General features: G+C 44.0%; 1 protein-coding gene across 4 annotated transcripts in view; it reads right to left on the bottom strand.

Annotated features, from left to right (window-relative positions):
• Positions 1 to 18841, bottom strand: part of NIN (ninein) — a 94552-nt gene that overhangs the window by 13254 nt on the left and 62457 nt on the right. For all 4 annotated transcript variants that reach the window (XM_080938384.1, XM_080938383.1, XM_080938386.1 and 1 more), the window contains exons 16-25: positions 18387 to 18508; positions 16665 to 17170; positions 13649 to 15772; positions 12272 to 12397; positions 12106 to 12175; positions 10051 to 10263; positions 6812 to 6925; positions 2796 to 2918; positions 2080 to 2193; positions 1216 to 1362 (exon numbers count right to left, since the gene is read on the bottom strand). In XM_080938384.1, the coding sequence (XP_080794510.1) occupies positions 1216 to 1362; positions 2080 to 2193; positions 2796 to 2918; positions 6812 to 6925; positions 10051 to 10263; positions 12106 to 12175; positions 12272 to 12397; positions 13649 to 15772; positions 16665 to 17170; positions 18387 to 18508 (3659 nt within the window). The remainder of the gene's footprint in view (positions 1 to 1215; positions 1363 to 2079; positions 2194 to 2795; positions 2919 to 6811; positions 6926 to 10050; positions 10264 to 12105; positions 12176 to 12271; positions 12398 to 13648; positions 15773 to 16664; positions 17171 to 18386; positions 18509 to 18841) is intronic.

Below are 18841 nucleotides of genomic sequence, written 5' to 3' on the forward strand. Positions count from 1 at the left end.
AAAGGTTCAAAATGATCACTGGTAAAATAGTCCATTGGCTTCAACAGAAAGCCTGATAGGCGGGCCCTGACATGGTCTGCAAAGGACTCAAGTGCCAAGAGGATGGTGGTTTCAGAGTTGCTTCCTTCTTGGGAAGCCCTCTTTGAACCTAGATAACACTCTTGATGAACAGAAGGCACAGAGAACTCAGAAGCCCCTCAGGCTGACCCGACCCGGCTTTCACACCCGCCACGCTTGCTCCTTCTCAGACTCCAAAGCTCTCACTGTCCCTGTAATGGAGGCTTAAATCCAAGAATACACTTTAAGGTACCAAAGTGACTTTTTTTATCCTAAAAATAACTTTATTAAATTAATAAGTAGCACAGCCAGATAAGCTTCTGCCTTTTAAGTCAAACATGGAAAAGAAAAGGTTTAAAAAGCTTGAGGAGAATGTCATAACCCTTGGTATTTTTAAAATTGAAAAACCCATCTTAAGTATTATCCACTGAGAGATAAAATAACTGAACCATGGGCTAGTTTTATTATTATAGAATAAAATTAAACATCTACTGGACATGCAGAATGCTGCCAACGATTTGTGTGAACATAAAGCAAGTCTTAATATTTAAAGTGAGATGTGTTTTTAACAGCACCAGAAAGGGCAGCCACCTCTTGTTAAAGCAGTTTTTCCTAGACTGTTACTGCAGAGGTGACTTGTAAGTCAGCACCATTGTCTTACACTAGAGGTTTCCTTTTCTGCACTTCTATTGTTTTCTTTGCCCCTGTAGATGGGTGTTCCTAAGTTAATTTCTCCTAATGTTTTTCTTGGTTGGTTTCCCATGCATGCTCTTGTTTAGTTTAAAAGTGCTTTTGTTTTAGTATTATAAATCTCAGCTCAGCCATGGGCTTTTAAGTTCTTTGGTTTAAAAAAAATAACTTTTGTACCATTATAACTCCATTTATATGTGGTTCAGAGGCAAACATTTCTGTCCTATGTGGCAGAGAACACAAAAGCAGATCCCTGGGGTTATCAACTAGAGGGAACAAAGGATATAGACAGAATGTTTTACTGTTTGGTACAGTAGTGGCTACACAAACAAATAAAAAAAACTATATATAAAACCACATTGTGATATATATACATATATATATATATACACATACATACATATATACACACACATATAGATATAATATGTATGCACAACCTAGTATAATTATCAAGAAAGGAAAAACCTTGTTGATGGCATTCTGAAGCTGTCTGTATAATGACATCACTTCCTGCTTTAGCGCCTCCTTTTCCTGTTGAGTCACTTGGAGGTCTGATTCAATCTGGGCCGTTTGAAGGTTTACATTCTGCAGGATATCTTCTAAATTCTGAACCTACATGGGGAGAACAATTGTATTTGGTGACTTGAGCATTCATGGTCTCACCTCTTGAATGTCCAGGAAAGGATAAACAAGGGAATGCCAAGGCCCCTTCGGATATCATTTCCTACATCCAGTTCTCTTTCCCGAAACTCAGGATGCTACATATATTTACAGGTAAGCTATATTTACGAAAAAGACAAACCTGCCTGGGGCCAGGTAATGCTGATATGGGCATCCACAAGACTGCCAGGAGCAGGGGACAGAACTGAGGAATTCCCATTGCTAAGCACACCCACACTGCGTCTTGGGCAACTAATTTGAGTCTGAAGTGTTAGTTTGCGAAGGACCTCTTTGTTGAAAATAATAGTTTATATTTGCAGAATTCCATTTTACACTAGTATCTCAATTCAATTTAAGTTCATAAAAGGCAGGTTGATGTCTTGGTCTTTCAGCATTAGAGGGCATGGACTTGCTTTAGAAGTCCTGTCTTACATTAGGAACAAACCTCTTTAGGCCCCGTCCTTAATAAGGAAGCACTGTTCACAGTAAGTAAGCTCCGGGTTAACGGGCTTCAACGGACACAGTGTGTTTTAAATTGTATCTCAAATGATGCCCCATGGGATTATTCTGAGGCTACTTGAGCCAGCGTCATCTGGAACACTCTCCTGGGCCTTTCTTTGGAAGGTGAAAATACTGATTATGGAGATAAAGCCAGCACCGTCTACACACCTTTTCCTGGGATGCCGCCAGCTGGGACTTGAGGCTCTGGCTCTGCTCTTCCCAGGCCTCCTGTTCCTGCTCCATTGTAGCAATTCTGTGTTCTAAAAGGCTCGATTCTGCCAACTGTTTCAGATAGGACACAAAGGTAGGAGGGCATTTTTGCATTATGGTTTCCATCACTTCCATAAAGAACCCTCCTGTCTACCTCGAGGAGAGAGCCAGGAAGGGGTGGAGGAAGGTAGTATACATCACTACTATCAAAAACTGGTCTTAAGGCGAAGGCCAGTGGGGGATAGGGGAATGAAGCTTTCCTGGTTTTGTCCTACTTAATGTCATGCCTCTCTTCTCGGCTTTTTATGTTTTTCTCCCCAGCATATCCTAGTCTGAGGGCAGGAAGTGGACTGAAAGGCAACTGGAAACCTCAAGACTGGATTTCAACCCAAAGGATGCCCATAAGGCGGGTGGGACAAGGACAGCAACATCTTTGTATTATTAGTGAAGGTATAATAGAAAAAAAATAGTGTTGGCTGTGATAGATTTCAGTGGCTAAAAGTCCTATTTCTACTGTGTAATACTTTTATTGTTATTGTTATTATTATTATATACCGAATAGCATCATGATAGTGAGACAAAGTCACGTCCGCTTCACTAGTCCAGGGTTGCAGCCCAGAGGGAAATGCCTGCTGTGGCCCACACTCCACAGTGAAGGGAACTCTTGTGTCTACCTTATCTGTGCAGCTCTTTAGTTCTTCCCTCAGAACTTCCTTTTCCTTCAGCAGTTTTTCATTGTAGCTTAGAATGCTAGACATTTTTTGCTGGAAGTCAGACAGGTCGGGACATCTGTGCAGCTGTAAGAGACGAAATGAGGAGGCCGTGAGCTGACACCTCCTGCCAGCCATGTTTATTTGGAAACTTGAAAAGGAGGTATTTGTAAACAGGGGACAGAGAAACTCTAGAAGCCAGTAATTAACTTTGAATAACTGTTTCCAACTAGGTTCTCATGCTCCGCACCTGACTGCTGAGCTGTCTGTCTACTTAGACTACAGATGCCGGCGGATGCCACTCAGCTTTCAGTCCCAGCTTTCAGTCTTACTGTCCCAGTTACACGACACACAGCTCTCCTGTCTTCAGTTTAACTTCTGCGTGACACATGTCACAGTTTTTATTATTTTTTAGTCAAGACCACAGCATTATCTGAGCATGGTAACTGTCATGCTGGGAGGAGCAGACGGGTTTAGAGCAGCAGTTCTCCAGCTGTGGGTCCTAACTCCCTTGGCAAACCTCTGTCTCCAAAAAATATTTTCATTATGACCCACACTAGTAGCCAAATTATAGTTATTTAGTAGCAACAAAGGTAATTTTATGGTTGGGATCACCACAACAAGAAGAACTGTATTAAAGAATCATTGCATTAGGAAGGTTGAGAATCAATGATTTAGAATATCAGTAGCTCAAGGCCAGTCTGGGCTACATGACTACACAATAATTGTTTCTAGTTAAACCAGGGCTTTATAACACCCTGTTATATGTACATGTCATGGTTTCACACGTCTATAATTTTAGCACTCAGGAAGCTGAGGCAGGAAGATTGGAAATTTGAGGCTAGCCTGGGCTACACATCAAGATCTTGTTTCAAAAACAAAACAAACTAGTGAGTTGGTATTTCTCACATACAAAGTGTCAGCATGTGGGCAAGTGAAGGCTGTGTCCTTCCCCTGGGAAGAAACCTAATGGACTCCCATTCAGAGTGCACATGCTGGCTTCCTTCTCTGCACTCAAAGCTGAGGCAAACCAGGCTGCTTCTGTTCTTTCAGCATCAGAGATGGTACCAGTGTCACGATGGATACTTTGCTGCAGAGGTCTTTCTGGACATAGCAGGATGTTTCACGGCATCTCTGGCTTTATTCATTACACTCAGTAATACCAGTTCCCCAACTTGTGACCTAGTTGGAAATGACTCCTAGGGGCCAATTGTTTCCTGTACCCCTTACTCCTTCCTGCACTTTATCCTGTTTGCCTTTCACACGGTCAGCCCTCTCTTACCATTATGACAGCTCCATCTCCCTATCTGAAGGCCTCCCACACTGGAATTAGCTATGGCAAAATAGATTTTACAGGTTGGAGCTTGTTTTCAACCGATAGCAAATCCAGCATACCTCATAAGCCCGAACAAGTTAGACGGATATAGGAAAACGCCCTTGAAGTATCTGCACGTCAATGTAATATCGTAATCCCCCAGTTCCTGGCCTCCTTAACTCCCTAACACCCATCATACTTGACACCACTTTGAGTATCAATCAGGGAACTTCTGTAGATGCTATTTATGCTTCTTTTGGTGTAATATAATATAACATAATATAACATATACATACACATATAGTGTTTCCAGAGCTCTAAGTTGCATTATATAGAGTGACACATGCTTTCTGGGTCTGAGCTGCAGGGCAGCAAGGATGGGCTGGCACCCCACAGCACCTTACTGTAAAGTCCGCATGACAGAATGACTTCCTGCCACGCGCACACAGGGACTCGTGGCTACTTCATCTATTTACACTAGTGGTTGGGAGAGACGTGTAATAAAATGTGCCAAGTAATGTCCTCCCCAGTTGCTTTTCTCCAGCTGTGCTCTTTTCCTTGTGCTCTGAAGCTGAGAAAAGCCACACTGTATGCACACTGCATTATCACTGAAGGGGTGAGCAGGCAATGCCTTCAAAGCCCTGGAGTTAATTATAACAATGTTACATTTACATTATAATTAATTACAGCAATGGCTTCGAGGTACTCTCACCTCACAGAAAGACTTGTGGCAGAAAAGATGCACTCCGCTCTACAGTTCCTGACACAGAAAGTCTTATAAAGTACTTGTTTGGTACCAGTCCTGGGTGAAACATTACCACAGACAAAGGCTCTGAGGTCTTCCGCCATTACTAGGTAAGGGAGTCAATTAGAGATTGGCTCAAACAACACCAATGGTTAGGTGTGGTGTGAGCCTAGTTAAGACTGAACACCGATGGTTAGGTGTGGTGTGAGCCTAGTTAAGACTGAACACGGATGGTTAGGTGTGGTGTGAACCTAGTTAAGACTGAACACGGATGGTTAGGTGTGGTGTGAACCTAGTTAAGACTGAACACGGATGGTTAGGTGTGGTGTGAACCTAGTTAAGACTGAATACGGATGGTTAGGTGTGGTGTGAACCTAGTTAAGACAGAACACGGATGGTTAGGTGTGGTGTGAACCTAGTTAAGACAGAACACGGATGGTTAGGTGTGGTGTGAACCTAGTTAAGACAGAACACGGATGGTTAGGTGTGGTGTGAACCTAGTTAAGACAGAACACGGATGGTTAGGTGTGGTGTGAACCTAGTTAAGACAGAACACGGATGGTTAGGTGTGGTGTGAACCTAGTTAAGACTGAACACTGATGGTTAGGTGTGGTGTGAACCTAGTTAAGACTGAACACCGATGGTTAGGTGTGGTGTGAACCTAGTTAAGAATGAACACCGATGGTTAGGTGTGGTGTGAACCTAGTTAAGACAGAACATGGATGGTTAGGTGTGGTGTGAACCTAGTTAAGACAGAACACGGATGGTTAGGTGTGGTGTGAACCTAGTTAAGACTGAACACTGATGGTTAGGTGTGGTGTGAACCTAGTTAAGACTGAACACCGATGGTTAGGTGTGGTGTGAACCTAGTTAAGAATGAACACCGATGGTTAGGTGTGGTGTGAACCTAGTTAAGACTGAACACTGATGGTTAGGTGTGGTGTGAACCTAGTTAAGACAGAACACTGATAGTTAGGTGTGGTGTGAACCTAGTTAAGACTGAACACTGATGGTTAGGTGTGGTGTGAACCTAGTTAAGAATGAACTGCTACGGCATTTAGGGAAAGACGCTTAATGCTTACGGGCAGAGCAGATATAGGAAGGAACATTTTATAATGTGATAGCACAAATAGGAATGTAATCTGATGGTGGGCAAATGAATAGAAAAACAAAATTCTATTATAAAAATTAAATTCTATAATAAAATGAGACTGGTGCAACAGAAACCTTCTTACACACAATAAAACTAAAGAAGATTGAAAAATATCCCATCCATAGTTTTTTGAGTATACTCTCTTTTATATTTAAAATTAAATCTTCATTTGAAACTCTGAAATAGCCTTCTAAAAACCAAACTAACTTTATTTATTTATTTTTTTTTTGAGACAGGGCCTCACTATGTAGCCTGTACTAATCTTGAATCCACAATTCTCCTGCCTCAGTTTCCTGAATGCTGGGAACATAAACAGGCAACCTCATCCGTATACGGAGCTCTACAAGTTAAACTTGTAAATATGAGAGAGTATGGTCTGAGGATGCCGGAGAGTGTGTTCTCCTAGGAGGTGCCTCACGCCTGCCACAAGGAAAAGATACAAGTGGGACCAACTTTATTTGGGCCTCCAGAAATCAGAGAACAGTTCTGGAATTCATGAGCCAGAAACTCGCCCTCTTATCAGACCAACCAATGTCACTCTGTCATCTGGCCTGGATAAAGTAGAACAACAAGCAGTTGAAACTGAAGTGGTTAGGGTTCATAGTGACAGGCCGTTAGGGTCTACCATACAAATGCTGTTTCACTAGGGGATTAGTAACACTCTTGTGTGTCAAGTTGTCGCTTTGGAAGCGATAAGCTGCTGGAGTCACTCTGGTGGCCGGAGACAGGGCAGCTGCGCCTCCTCCATTCCAGCAACGCACACTTACTTGCTTCAGTTTCTCCAGTTCGTCTTTGAGAAGGAGGTTTTCCTGCTCCACAGTATGAGTCTGCAGTTTAACTTCAGAAAGTTCTGTCTCCAGCGATGACACCAACGTGGAAGTCTGAGGAAGGTGTTAGACACACAACAGACACAGTCATTGACCAGGGAAGCTTCACTAGGCCTAAGGAAGACAACCGCCAGGGACCTGTAAGACCAGCTTACTGGCATTGCTTTGAGACCATTTATCTTTGCAGTCAAAGAACTAACCATATATCTTCAAAGACTCTTCATGTGTACAACATGGGTCTGAGGCCTGTTTCTCTAGTGTAAAGTTACCTTCTCCTGGGAGAGGTTCCCTGTGATTGTGCATATTCATTCTTTGAATTTCTGCTTATTCATTCCTATGCCCACCAGTACATCCTGGCTACAATAGCTACTACTTGGGGTTTTCCTGAGGATGATTTTCTGTTTTCTTATTTCTGCTTTTGTAAGAGCAATTGCTTCTCCCCTATTGTTTATTCAGTCAATCGGTACCAATATGTACTCACATATCTATTAAGCTTATAACTATTTCATTTTATGCTATATTTCACTGATCAAACTGCTTGAGGCTACACTAGTAGGAGCTCCTTTAGGCAGGGTCCCGCATCTTTGGAAACTGTCCTGTTTTTAATTTTTACTTATTTATTTTATTTAGCACCATTTTCTGTCTGGCAGCATAGGACATTTCAGGTTTGACTTGCATCTTTTTTGTTTTAACCTTGGAATCAGTAAGATTTTTCCATGGTGCTTTTATAAAAGGAGGTTGATAGTTGGAAATCAAGATCTGGTTACCCCATACAAAACACATCTACGAGTCTCAGACTCTGACAAGATCAGAGGCTTCGCCTCAGCCCTCCACACTCTGACACTCTTAAGGTTCTTCTCCAACCTGGAGGAACACGGCTCTCTTCTTGGCCTCTCTGGGCTCTTCCTCATTCACTTATAGCAGATACAAAAAGCAGCCTTGTGTGCCTACAAGAGCCACAGTTCCTGAGTAGTTATTAAAGCATCTGCGGACTTCTCTTTCTCATTGTCCCTACTGTGGTTACATTGCACATAGTGCTGTCCATTTGCTAGTGTTTGTGCTCGGTCTGTATCCCTGCACCCATCACGATGGATTTTGGTCATCTGAGGTCTGTATAAGCTTGTGTGACACGGGGCTGGGATGTAGCTCAGTGGTAGAGCAATCGCAAAGCTCCAGGTTAAGTGACTAGAGCTGGAGAAAAGCCAACCCAAACCCGTGTGAAACACGTAAGAGTCAGAGCTCTGTAAAAGGCAAAGCCTGGCTCCCCTACTTAGCCTTTCTACACATTCCCATTTCCCGCCCATTCTCTCCCTCCCAACTTCTCTGCAGCCATCTCTTTAGTGTCTGGCTCGTGGCTCCCACAGTTCCTGAACATAAATGGGCAGACACACGTGTTTCTTTCCCCCCCCGACATGCAGGAAACACACTGCAGATACACTTTGTGGCTCCATCAACAAACCAACATCATGTCCTGGAAATCACTTCACATCGAGAGTGCTCATTCTTTTTATGTGTCTCCCTTTTTAACAGCTGTATAAGACCATTCACTGTAGGTCTAAACCACAAGTCTCAGATCAACCGCGCGCCTTCACGTCTGAGCACTGTGATTGTTCCAGCAACTTTGCAAATACAAACAAAGCTGGAGTGAATATCCTTATGTGTGACTTTTCACTCGGTTACAGGGATATGTTGAGGCTAAATTCCTAGAAGTGAAACTGTTGGGAAAAAGGTGAGTACACTTGGGACGGTGGCGGGTAGTGCCACAACACCTCCACAGGAATGGGATCCGTGCACAGCACCTCCGTTTGAGGACGCCTGCCAACACGGTTTTGCCAGGAGAACAGGCTGCCTGGTATTTTTGAACAGACACCAATCTTTCAAGCGAGGAATTACGTGCCAGCACTGCCTACTCTACATTTCTCTAATTATGACTGATTGGGAACATCCGTTCAGAGCTTTGAGGGTCATTTTAATCCTTTAAAAAAAAAAAAAACTCCCTTGTTTCTGTATTTTTCCGTGTTGCTGTCAGATTCTTTTTCTTATGTCCCTAAGTTTTCTTCTACTCTTTAACATTTTTTCACATTTATTGATCTTGTGTGTGAATGTACAAGCCTGAATGCATATATGTGTACCACATGCGTGCAGGGGCCCTCACAGAAGAGTCATGAGATCCGCTGGACATGGAGCTGTGAGTTGTCATGTCAGGTTTATGAGCATCAGTGTTTTTAACCGCCAGGCACCTCTCCAGGTTCATCTTTCCGAGACAGATCTCCTTTTCTGTGGTTGAAGACAACTTCACCCGGTGTGCTTTTCTGGTATCTGAACTGTTTTATTTATTATACATAGTGTCATGCTCCACTTCATGAAATCTGAATCTATTCCCAAATATCTGTCCCCAGTTAGTCCCGGTGCTTTAAAAACAAAAACAAACAAACAAAACCCCTCCATCTCAACCCCAGCAGAGTGATCACACACACTCTTGACATTTATGAGGGACTAGTTCCAGGAATGCCCCCCATTCCTGTGTGTGGGACTAGTTCCAGGAGTGCCCCCCCCCATTTCCCCACAGGACATTCAAACCCTCACATGCTCAAGATCTTTTATAATTGGGTCCATATTTGCCCAGAACCTACCTGTGTTCACTTAGAGCCTTTAACTCATCTCCAGCACCACAATGTAAACGCTGAGTAAATATTTGTTACCTGTATTCAGGAAATATCAACAGCAGCACCAAACAAACAAAAAATTTGTGCATGTCTAGCACAAGTGTAATTCTCTTTTTTTTTTAAAGAGATTTTTTTTTTCACAGCCGAGATGAATTGGTTCATGGCTGCTTCACTGAACTCACCCATCTGTCATGGGAGAACGCTCCACCCCCTCATACATTAGATCTATCTGGAGTATATATTGATGTACCAGGACAATAATGACTTAATCATTATGATCTTATATATAAGATTTTATTTCTTTGGAGTAAGAATAAAAAATCTGGGGCTGGAGAGAGGGCCCAGTGGTTAAGAGCACTGACTGCTCTTCTAGAGGGCCTGAGTTCAATTCCCAGCAGCCACATGGCAGCTCACAACCATAGGTAGTGGCACCTGGCTTCCTCTTCTGGTACACAGGTACATGCAGACAGAGCACTCAGACATACATTTAATTTCAATGGCTGGAGACCTGACCTGCAGTTTGTAGCGATCCAGTTCTTCTCTGAGGCTCTCATTCCCTTGTTCCCATTTCTCAGAGGTGCAAGTTCCTGGCTCCTCCTTTTGGCATAGCATTTCTGCCAGACGTTGATTAAGGGTTTTCAGTTCTTCCTTGTTTTGGGAGTTCTTTTGGCTGAGTTCTGTGTTTTCTGAGTCCAACTGTTGGTTTTTAATTTTTAAATCTGAAACCTAATTAAAACTGAAATAAGTTTTAAAGAATATTGCTGCCCTACTTTTGCTAACAACAACAGCAACAATGATTTTAGAGTCTTTTCTCCTCTCTCAACGTAGTTTAAAGAAATCTCTGTAAGAGGCTGCCCTGTGGCTTCCAGCCCTGGCCACTCTGCCTATGGGGCAGTGGTTCTCAACCTTCCCCAAGCTGCGACCCTTTAACATAGTTTCTCATGCTGTGCTAACCCCCAACCCCCAAGATTATTTTCATTGCTACTTCATAACTGTAATTTTGTTACTGTCATAAATCATATCTGTGTTTTATGTTGGTCTTAGGTGACCTGTTGTAAAACACCCATTCAACCCCAAAGCTGTTACAACCCACAGGTTGAGAACACAGGAAGTACCTACTATATGTCTTTTTTATAATAAATTTAATTTTCCTTTGCATGCTCTCTCTTAACCACACATAATAAAATAATATATGCCCCTTATTACAAATTCTGTCAGTTTAGAAGTATATAAAAGTTAGATGAAGGTTAATCTCAGGCCACAGGGTGCCTGGTTCTTCATTGCTGAATCTGCATACCACTAGATCATTTTCTATGCATATACATTACCATCTTTCTTTTAGCCAAAAAATAAAGATGAAAAGGATCACTGCATATTTTAACAGCTTGCTTTTTCTATTTCTGATATCATATAGATGTTATCTTTCCAAGTTAGTGTGCCTAGATGTCACCATATGTTACATATTTTAACGAATGCAGGACATTTTATGTAAAAAAGATTCCCCATATTGTCGTTTTTCCATTCCTGCAGAGAGATATACATTTGTCCTATTGTTTCATTATTAAGCAACAAAATGGTAGCAATCCTGGGTTCTGGATTCATTTGTTTCTGCTTGTTCCATTGTTTAATATGACCTTGATGAATAGAAAGGAAGTGTGTGTGTGTGTGTGTGTGTGTGTGTGTGTGTGTATTTGGCAAGAAATCCCCCAAAGTATCCTTATAGGTCCTATCAGCTTACTTTCCACAGTGTAGATTTATTTATCTATACACATTTATTTATTTACTATTATAATGTCTAACTTTTGTTTAGTAGATGAAAAAACTACTAAGTTTCGCTAACCCTGTGAAGCTAGCCTGTGTGTGCTCTATCTGTGATTTGATCCTCCCTGCCTGTTGTCTATTTTCCAACTGAGTTCCGCCTCTATTTGAAATAGTACAAGATATATTTTGGATGTTACCTTGGCTATTTCATTTACTAAGACTACTTTCTTCCCAAGTATGTCCTTGTGACTATTTCAGATATGTTCTTAAATAGTCTTCCCATACTCGAGTATATGTTGTGGGATTATACGAAATGAGCATTGAACAGCATAAGCCATCTGAATGAGCTACACATATAAGAAATGTTATGCAGATCTGCTGGCATTCTGTATCTGAGAATTCTGTATGAAATGTTCTGCTTTGAATCAGAAAAATGAAGGAGCTGACACTAGTCAAAATCACTAAGGAGTAGAACCGATGCTCCCAAGTTAGGCTCAAAGGCCTTACCTTCGCTCATGTATTTACTGGAGACAAAGCTTGTACTAAATACTTTGGGTCTACAACTAGACTGTATATTGCTTTCTGGGCGGGCAACTAGTTTAGAGTCACTATGAGGTGGGTCTCCATGGTCGTCCTCAGAATTTACAACCTTACCATCGTCCTCAGAATTTACAACCTTACCATCATGCACAATGTATTATTCTAGTAAATTATTTGCTTATTGCTCAATTTGTAAGTTTCAAAATAAAAAAGGAAAAAGAAAACTTCTGCGATAAGAATCATTGAGGAATTTTAAATGTTTCTTACCTGTTTCCTTAACTTTTCAACCATCTTCTGAATTGAAGCCTTTTCCTGTTCTATGGTTTCTATTTTCTGCCTAAAGCAATGAAGACATGAGTTAGGAATGACACTTTTAAACTGGAAAGTTAAATCCTTCCTAGTCCTTGTAAAATTTAACTGTGCTATGTCTTACCACAATTCTTCCTGAGATCCATTGAATTCCTCCAATTTCAGGTTAGAGATACTATCTTCTTCATTTAAAGTTGTAATTTCATTTCTTAAAATAGAATTTTCCTCTTGAAGCTTTTCAGATTCATATCTGAAGTGTAGAGATTTTTAAAAAAAAAGTTACAACATGGCAGTCACCCGGCATCTTTGGAAAATATTTTCTAGTAACTTCCAATATAGAAAGAAATCCATGCCAGTTAAAGTCGAAGTTTAAATTAGCAGACTCTTGGTACTTGGAAATCAAGTTGCAACATATTGAGTCACTTCTTTTGGAAAAATAAGAATCTCACTAAAAGACATCAGGGAAGTGTGGCCAGAAACCCTTCCGCGGAAAGGCAGGGATCAAAACTCAAAGCCAATGCGGGTGTGGACTTCTCCATGGCAGTCAGGCTGCTTCAAACAACTGGCTTCGTTTACCTCAGTCTCAAGCCTCCCTGCTCTGAACAAAGGCCACGTTACTTAGCTGTCTGAGCTTTAGATTAGGCCCCCCAGGGAAACCGTGCTACATAAAACGGGCCCACCAAAATACTGTTTATTCTTCTCACTCTAGCCTGAGGTTCTGAAGTAAAAGTAATCCGAGGAAGAGGAAACTCAATATTCACAAGCGAATTCTTTTGCTTTATACCACTAAGATACTTCAGGCACAATGTAATATTTTACAAATTAAAGAAAAACCCAACTTTGATTTAAAAAAAAAATACTGAAATGCAGTCAAATTTCACAAAGTCAAGGCTGGTAGTTTTTTAAAGTAGTTAACTTTGTCTTCTTTGAGCATGTTCATTTACAACTCCTATTTATTACAATCTGATAGCTCCTTGGCAAAATCAGATGTTCAATGATAAAAATGTACTGTTTCTAGGACACTGGCATATACTTCAAATATGGAAGGAAAAAGTATAATCCATTCAACAAGTTCCCTATATTAGTACAGGAAGAGCGTTGTTATCCGCCAAGTAAGTTAATACTACATAAGAGGCATCCATTCCATATCACATGCTTCATTAAAGTGAGGACAGCAATTAACATTGAGCAAAAGAGTTCATCCAAGGGACGTCAGAACCAGAAGAGGGCTAAGAAGGAACCCCAACTATGCAGGTGGTTAAACAGAGACACTCGCCGTTCTGTGCTTCCGTGCTCCATGTGGACGACATTAACTTGCTATGAGGAAAGGGGTGCCTCCTAGACAAGGTTACTCTAGTTGTTAATACACACAGAAGCAGAAGGTGGCTAGGGCACTGCTCTTCTCGAGACTAATAGGTTAGTGTCTCTACAAGCGGCAGCAGTTAGACGGGACCGGACGGGATCAGGCTCTCTGCAGGCCTCCGAGAGGCACATACATTACCTCAGAAGTTCAACCTTCCTCTGCATCTCACCGCACGTGATCTGCAAGTCATGCATCATTGCCTTTAGCTCTTCCTCCTCCTCTCCTGGAGAAGGTGTGTCTTTCTGCTTCACTAACGTGCTGACGCGCTCCCTCAGATCTCTAGTCAGCTCCTGTAGCTTCTGTTTCCCCAGTTCTAACTCTGCGATTGTGGCCTCATGTTGAAGATGTGTGTCCTGAAGGCCCAGGAGAGCAGCGTTTTCCTCCAGGACACCTCGATCCTGCATGCTAGGCTTTTCTTGATGTGTCTGAATCGTTCTGCGGAACCAGGCAATTTCGTGTGCTTTTATTCTTGCTAGGAGCTGTGTGCTTTCCTGTTCACAGTGCCGGGTTTCCTGTCTACACTCTTCTATGATCTGGTGCATACTCATGACCTTGGGTGTACACTCTTCTGGGATCTGATGGAAAGATTCAAGCATCTTTTTGTCAGAGGTGACCGCCAGGCTTTCTGAAGGGGCTTCCCACAGGGAGTAGCTGTCACCCTGTAGGGCGGCCCTTTCCAGCACCTTCTCCATCTTCCCTTGAAGTCTCGGCACCAGGGCACTGAGCTCCTCATTTTCCAGTTTGACCTCATCATAACTCTTCTCCAGGCTGAGGAACATTTCTGTCACCTCCTCCATTTTCTTCATCTCATTCTGCAACCTGTAGACTTCAGCAGTGAGCTCCTTGTTGCTGTCCAGCGACTCCTCGTAGCGCGTCTCCATGAGTCTCAACTCCTCCTGGAGGCAGTCGTTTTCTCGAGTGGCATCCTCATATAACACCTTATACTTGGAAGACGCCTCAGGGAGTCTCTCCAGCATCTTTAGTTTCTTTTTCAGCACAGAAATGTCAAAGAGCAGGTCTTGTTTCCTCTCAGAAGCCCGATCACAATCTGCACGCAAGACTGTTAGCTGGTCCCGGAGCTGAATGATCTGACTCTTCAGGTCCCAGGACTCTGTCCTGGTGTCCTCGCTGTTCTCAAGCTCAGAAAAGCACTCCAGGGACGCTTCAGACTCCTCCGTTTTGCACTCTTGCCTCTGAACAGAGCTTGTCCCTGTACTTCCCAGGTCCCGGGCCTCAGGGTCTCCTGGGTCTCTTAGGAAACACTTAGTGGCTGTACCTAGTTTCATTACAGGCTCTGCTTGTACTCTGGAACTTCCAGAAATCTCAGTCATCTGCTCCTCCAAACAAGATGAGATCACTGACCCCGGCTCTAACTTTTCCAGCCTCTGCTGCAATCTCGAAATTTCAGTGGCCATTTTTGCATTTTCCTTCACTGCCCGCTCATGAGCTCTCTGCAGGCTGATGAGGACATCTCCATTTTCTTCCAACAGCTGTTCCCCTTGCTGAAGCAGGGACATGGCTTCATTTCCTTCTGCCTCCTCCCCTGCCACTGCCTGGCAGCCACTCTGAAGCAGCACGAGAGATGCCGCCCGCTGCATGTCCTTAACTGTATTCTGAAGCCTGTGGATTTCTGCGCTCATCTCTGCCTTCTCTTGATCGGCTCTCTCGCAGCTCGCCCTGTAGGTGCTCTCCAGGGCGGCAAGCTTGCCTGCCATTTCCCGCCTCTCTTGCTCATGCTCTACCTGTAGTCTTTCGAGCTGCTGGCTGGCCAGCTGCTCAGAGACCCCTGTCTGGCAGCGCTCCTGCCCTCGCTCCCTCGGCTCTCTCTCCTGACTTCTCTTCAACTCAAGTATCTGGTCAGACAGGAGACTGTGCTGGCTCTCAGATGTGTTCTGTAAGTGCTTTAGGTCTTGCAGCAGCTGCTGTCTCTCCATGCTCAGGACATTCAAACGTTCCTTGTATGCCTTCTCCAGCATCTCCTGTTCCTGGTTCATAGCCAGAGCAGTGGCCTTCTCCCTCTGGAGCGCCTCCTTCAGCTGCTCCTGGGCCTCTGTGTACTCTTGAATGAGCTCATCCTTTTCAAACTCCCACTGAGACCTCTCCTCCAGGTGCTGGTCCAAGAGGTCCTTCAACTCTTGGCGGTAGTGACCCTCAAGCCTTTGCAGAGTTTGTTCACAGCGCTCAGTGACTTTCTCACAGTCAGCCTGAAACTGGGCTTCTATCTGAGAGACTCTTCTATTACACTCTGTTTCCATTTCTTCCCTAAATGTGGTCAACAGACAGCATTATTGAAACGGCTGCCAACTCCGGAAGCAAACCCAACATTTTCCCACACGAACAGGAGTCTGCAGGGCGAGCAGTGTTCTACAGGGCTCTGTGCACGGGGAAAGCACCTCTCTTCTGGAGACCATACATCCAGGATACTTATCTGTCTCTGAAGCAGGGGGAGCTTATGAAACCAAATCCTCTAATATGCTTCCTGAATGTACTTATGTGGTTTAACAAATGCCCTAGAGCTGGCATTTCATATTAAGTGACCAAAGGCAGAGTGACCTCACTCCTCATCTGGGAAATACTCTTTCATTTGAATGAAGCAAGCATTATAGGATTCCAGTTGCATGAATCAGGCACATTAATAGTTGTCTTCTGTTTTTGCTTAATCAATAAAAATGCCGTGTACTAAGTAGGGTGGGAACCAAGAAATCTTAGTTATACCTGGGATTTCACGCAAGGACAATAAACATAACATGCTATTTTGTAAGAGAAAGGAAATATGAGTATTCCAGAATCCAGTTTATGAATAGGTTCTCTCAGAAAGCAACAGCATTGCAGTAGGAAGGACCTAGCCCTCGTCTGAGCATAGGAAGACGGTAGTGTCACAGAGAACAGTTCCTCTGACTGCCCGCCCTCCGCCCCCCCCCCCCACACTCACACACGCACACACATACCAGAACAGTCCCAAAGACCGAGGGAGATGTTTTGGTGAAGAAGACAAAACTGGTTGGCTTAATTTTTAAAGAACCTACTCAATCCATAGGCTGCTCTGCTCCCCCGCCCCTCCCTCCCCTACCCCCCCATTTTCCAGCCCTCCCTGACTGACAGGAACTTCCAAGAAGCAGTGTCCCTTTGTTCACGTTCCCCCTCACTTTCTTACCTTCCCTCCTGGAGTTCCCTTCGGTGATATTCTGAGAGCTCTTTCCTCAGCTCTTCTTTCTCAAGAGCATGCTTCTCCTTCAGGCTTAGCAGCTGCTCCTGGTAAGATTGCTCCAGGTCCCCAGTCAAGCCTCTGACCTTCTCTTCGGTCCAGGCAGCAGCCTGAGCTAGTCCCTCTCTCTCCTGGCAAAAGCTTTCCTCTGCCTGCTGCAGCCTGGCCTTGAGCTCCCTCTCATGCTCCAGCCGCAGCTCCTCCTGGAGCTGAGTCTTTTCCTCCTCGAACAGCATTTGCAGTTGTTTCTTTTCCTCCTCGTGCCTGCGGCCGGCCTTGTGGTGGGCCTCCCTCAGCACCGCTGCCTGCCCTTGAAGGTCTGCGATCTCACTCCGGAGGTCACCGATCTGCTTCTCCAAGGTGTGCATTCCTTGCTCATACTTTTGCTTCATGGCCGCCTGCTCCTTCTCACAGGCCTCCTTGGTGTCGCCCAGCTGCTTTTCATAGTGGCGCACCTGGAAGCAGACATTCGGCCATGGGATGACTGGGTTCTGAGCCACGGGGAAAGGGTGTGGGCACAAAAAGTGCTTCTGTCCCAAAGGACACTCTCGCTTTCTCACTCTGATTGAAGGTGTAAACTTGGTTTGAAATTACCTGAAGTAAAATGCTAAGCGAAGTCAGGTCTGGTTTTATTTATTTGTGTGTGTGTGTGTGTGTGTGTGTGTGTGTGTGTGTGTGACACATGTATTGAGGCAAGAGGGCAACCACAATCCCATCTCTGAGGCACCATCACCTTTCTCAGATAGGTCTTTCACTGGCTCAGATCACACCAGATAGGCGAGGCTGGAGGGCCAGGGAACTGCAGACTCTCCCTGAGCTAACAACCTCTTTTCCAACTCGGTGTACCTTACAGAGGTCAAGAAACATTTGAGGACTCAAACTACACATTTTAGGATCCCAAGTAGGATCCAAGTAGGAAAGTGGGAAGGCAAAGGGGGCGCATGCGGGGACCCGCTCAGTGTGGTTATTCATAAGCTAAAAAAAAAGTCAAAAGCAGAGGCTGGAGAGTTGCACTGAGTGAAGAGGACCTCGGCTTGATCTTCCAGATCCACATAAATTGGGCATGGTGGCTCTTACCTGTGATGACGGTGCTGGGGTACAGAGGCCCCTGGGGAAGCTAGCTATCTACTAACGGGGAACTCTGGGTTCAGAGTTCCAATCAAGGAATCCAGGGACCAAGCAGGAAGATACTAGATGCTGATCTCCAGCCTACACACCCGTCTGCTCTCATTTATGACATGAACATGCATATACATGTAACCAGGTAAACACACGTAACCATGCATATACACATACATTTCACAAACCACATGCGGGGGGGGGGGGGAACCAAACCCATGGCGAAGGTGAGTGGAAGCCACATAGTGAAGGACTTTGAGGCCAAGAATCAGAACTTGTATTTACTCTAGTAAGTGATACTACATCAAAGAAAGGGTTTGGTTTTTAATTGGGATATTTTTTTTAACAAGCTAAAAACATTATAATTAGTATATTACAACATAAGGGGCTAAGCACATATCACATTCTGGAGAGACTGGAGAACAGGACTCGGCCTCAGACTGAGGAAGTGGGTTCCTGGAAGCATCTGAACCCCAGAATAAATGCACAGGAAGTGCTGGCGTGGGATGGAAAAGCAGTGGGACCGCCCGCCCATACGCTGACAGGACTCACTTTGTCTTCCAGCTCCAGTCTCAGGTGACACAGGTCCCTGTGGTGCTGCTCCTTCATCTGTTCGATGGCCAGCTCTGCCTCGATGCTCATATTCAGTGGGTTGCAGTCTTCAGAACCAGGCCCTGAAAACACACGGACCCCACCCGACCTGCCTCAGGCTCTGTCTTCAGAACCAGGCCCTGAAAACACACGGAACCCACCAGGCCTGCCACAAAAGAGTCTTTGTTCTTCAAGCTTTAGGGCAACAAGAGGAAGACGGTAAGGAGAGCCTCCTAAGTATAGGAGGTATGCCAAGCCTTAGTTGAATTCACCATTTTGAATGGTAAATGGGTATGTATGGAATATGTTGACCGTGAGCTCTCAGAAAAAGGGATATTTGGTGGGGAAACTGTATGAGGCAGAGTTTGGTCAAACTAAACAGCCTCCTGCCTGCCTATCCAGAAACTACCCAGTGA

This window comes from Micromys minutus (genome assembly GCF_963924665.1).
Source record: "Micromys minutus genome assembly, chromosome: 1".
In the NCBI taxonomy this organism is placed as follows: Eukaryota; Metazoa; Chordata; class Mammalia; order Rodentia; family Muridae; genus Micromys; species Micromys minutus.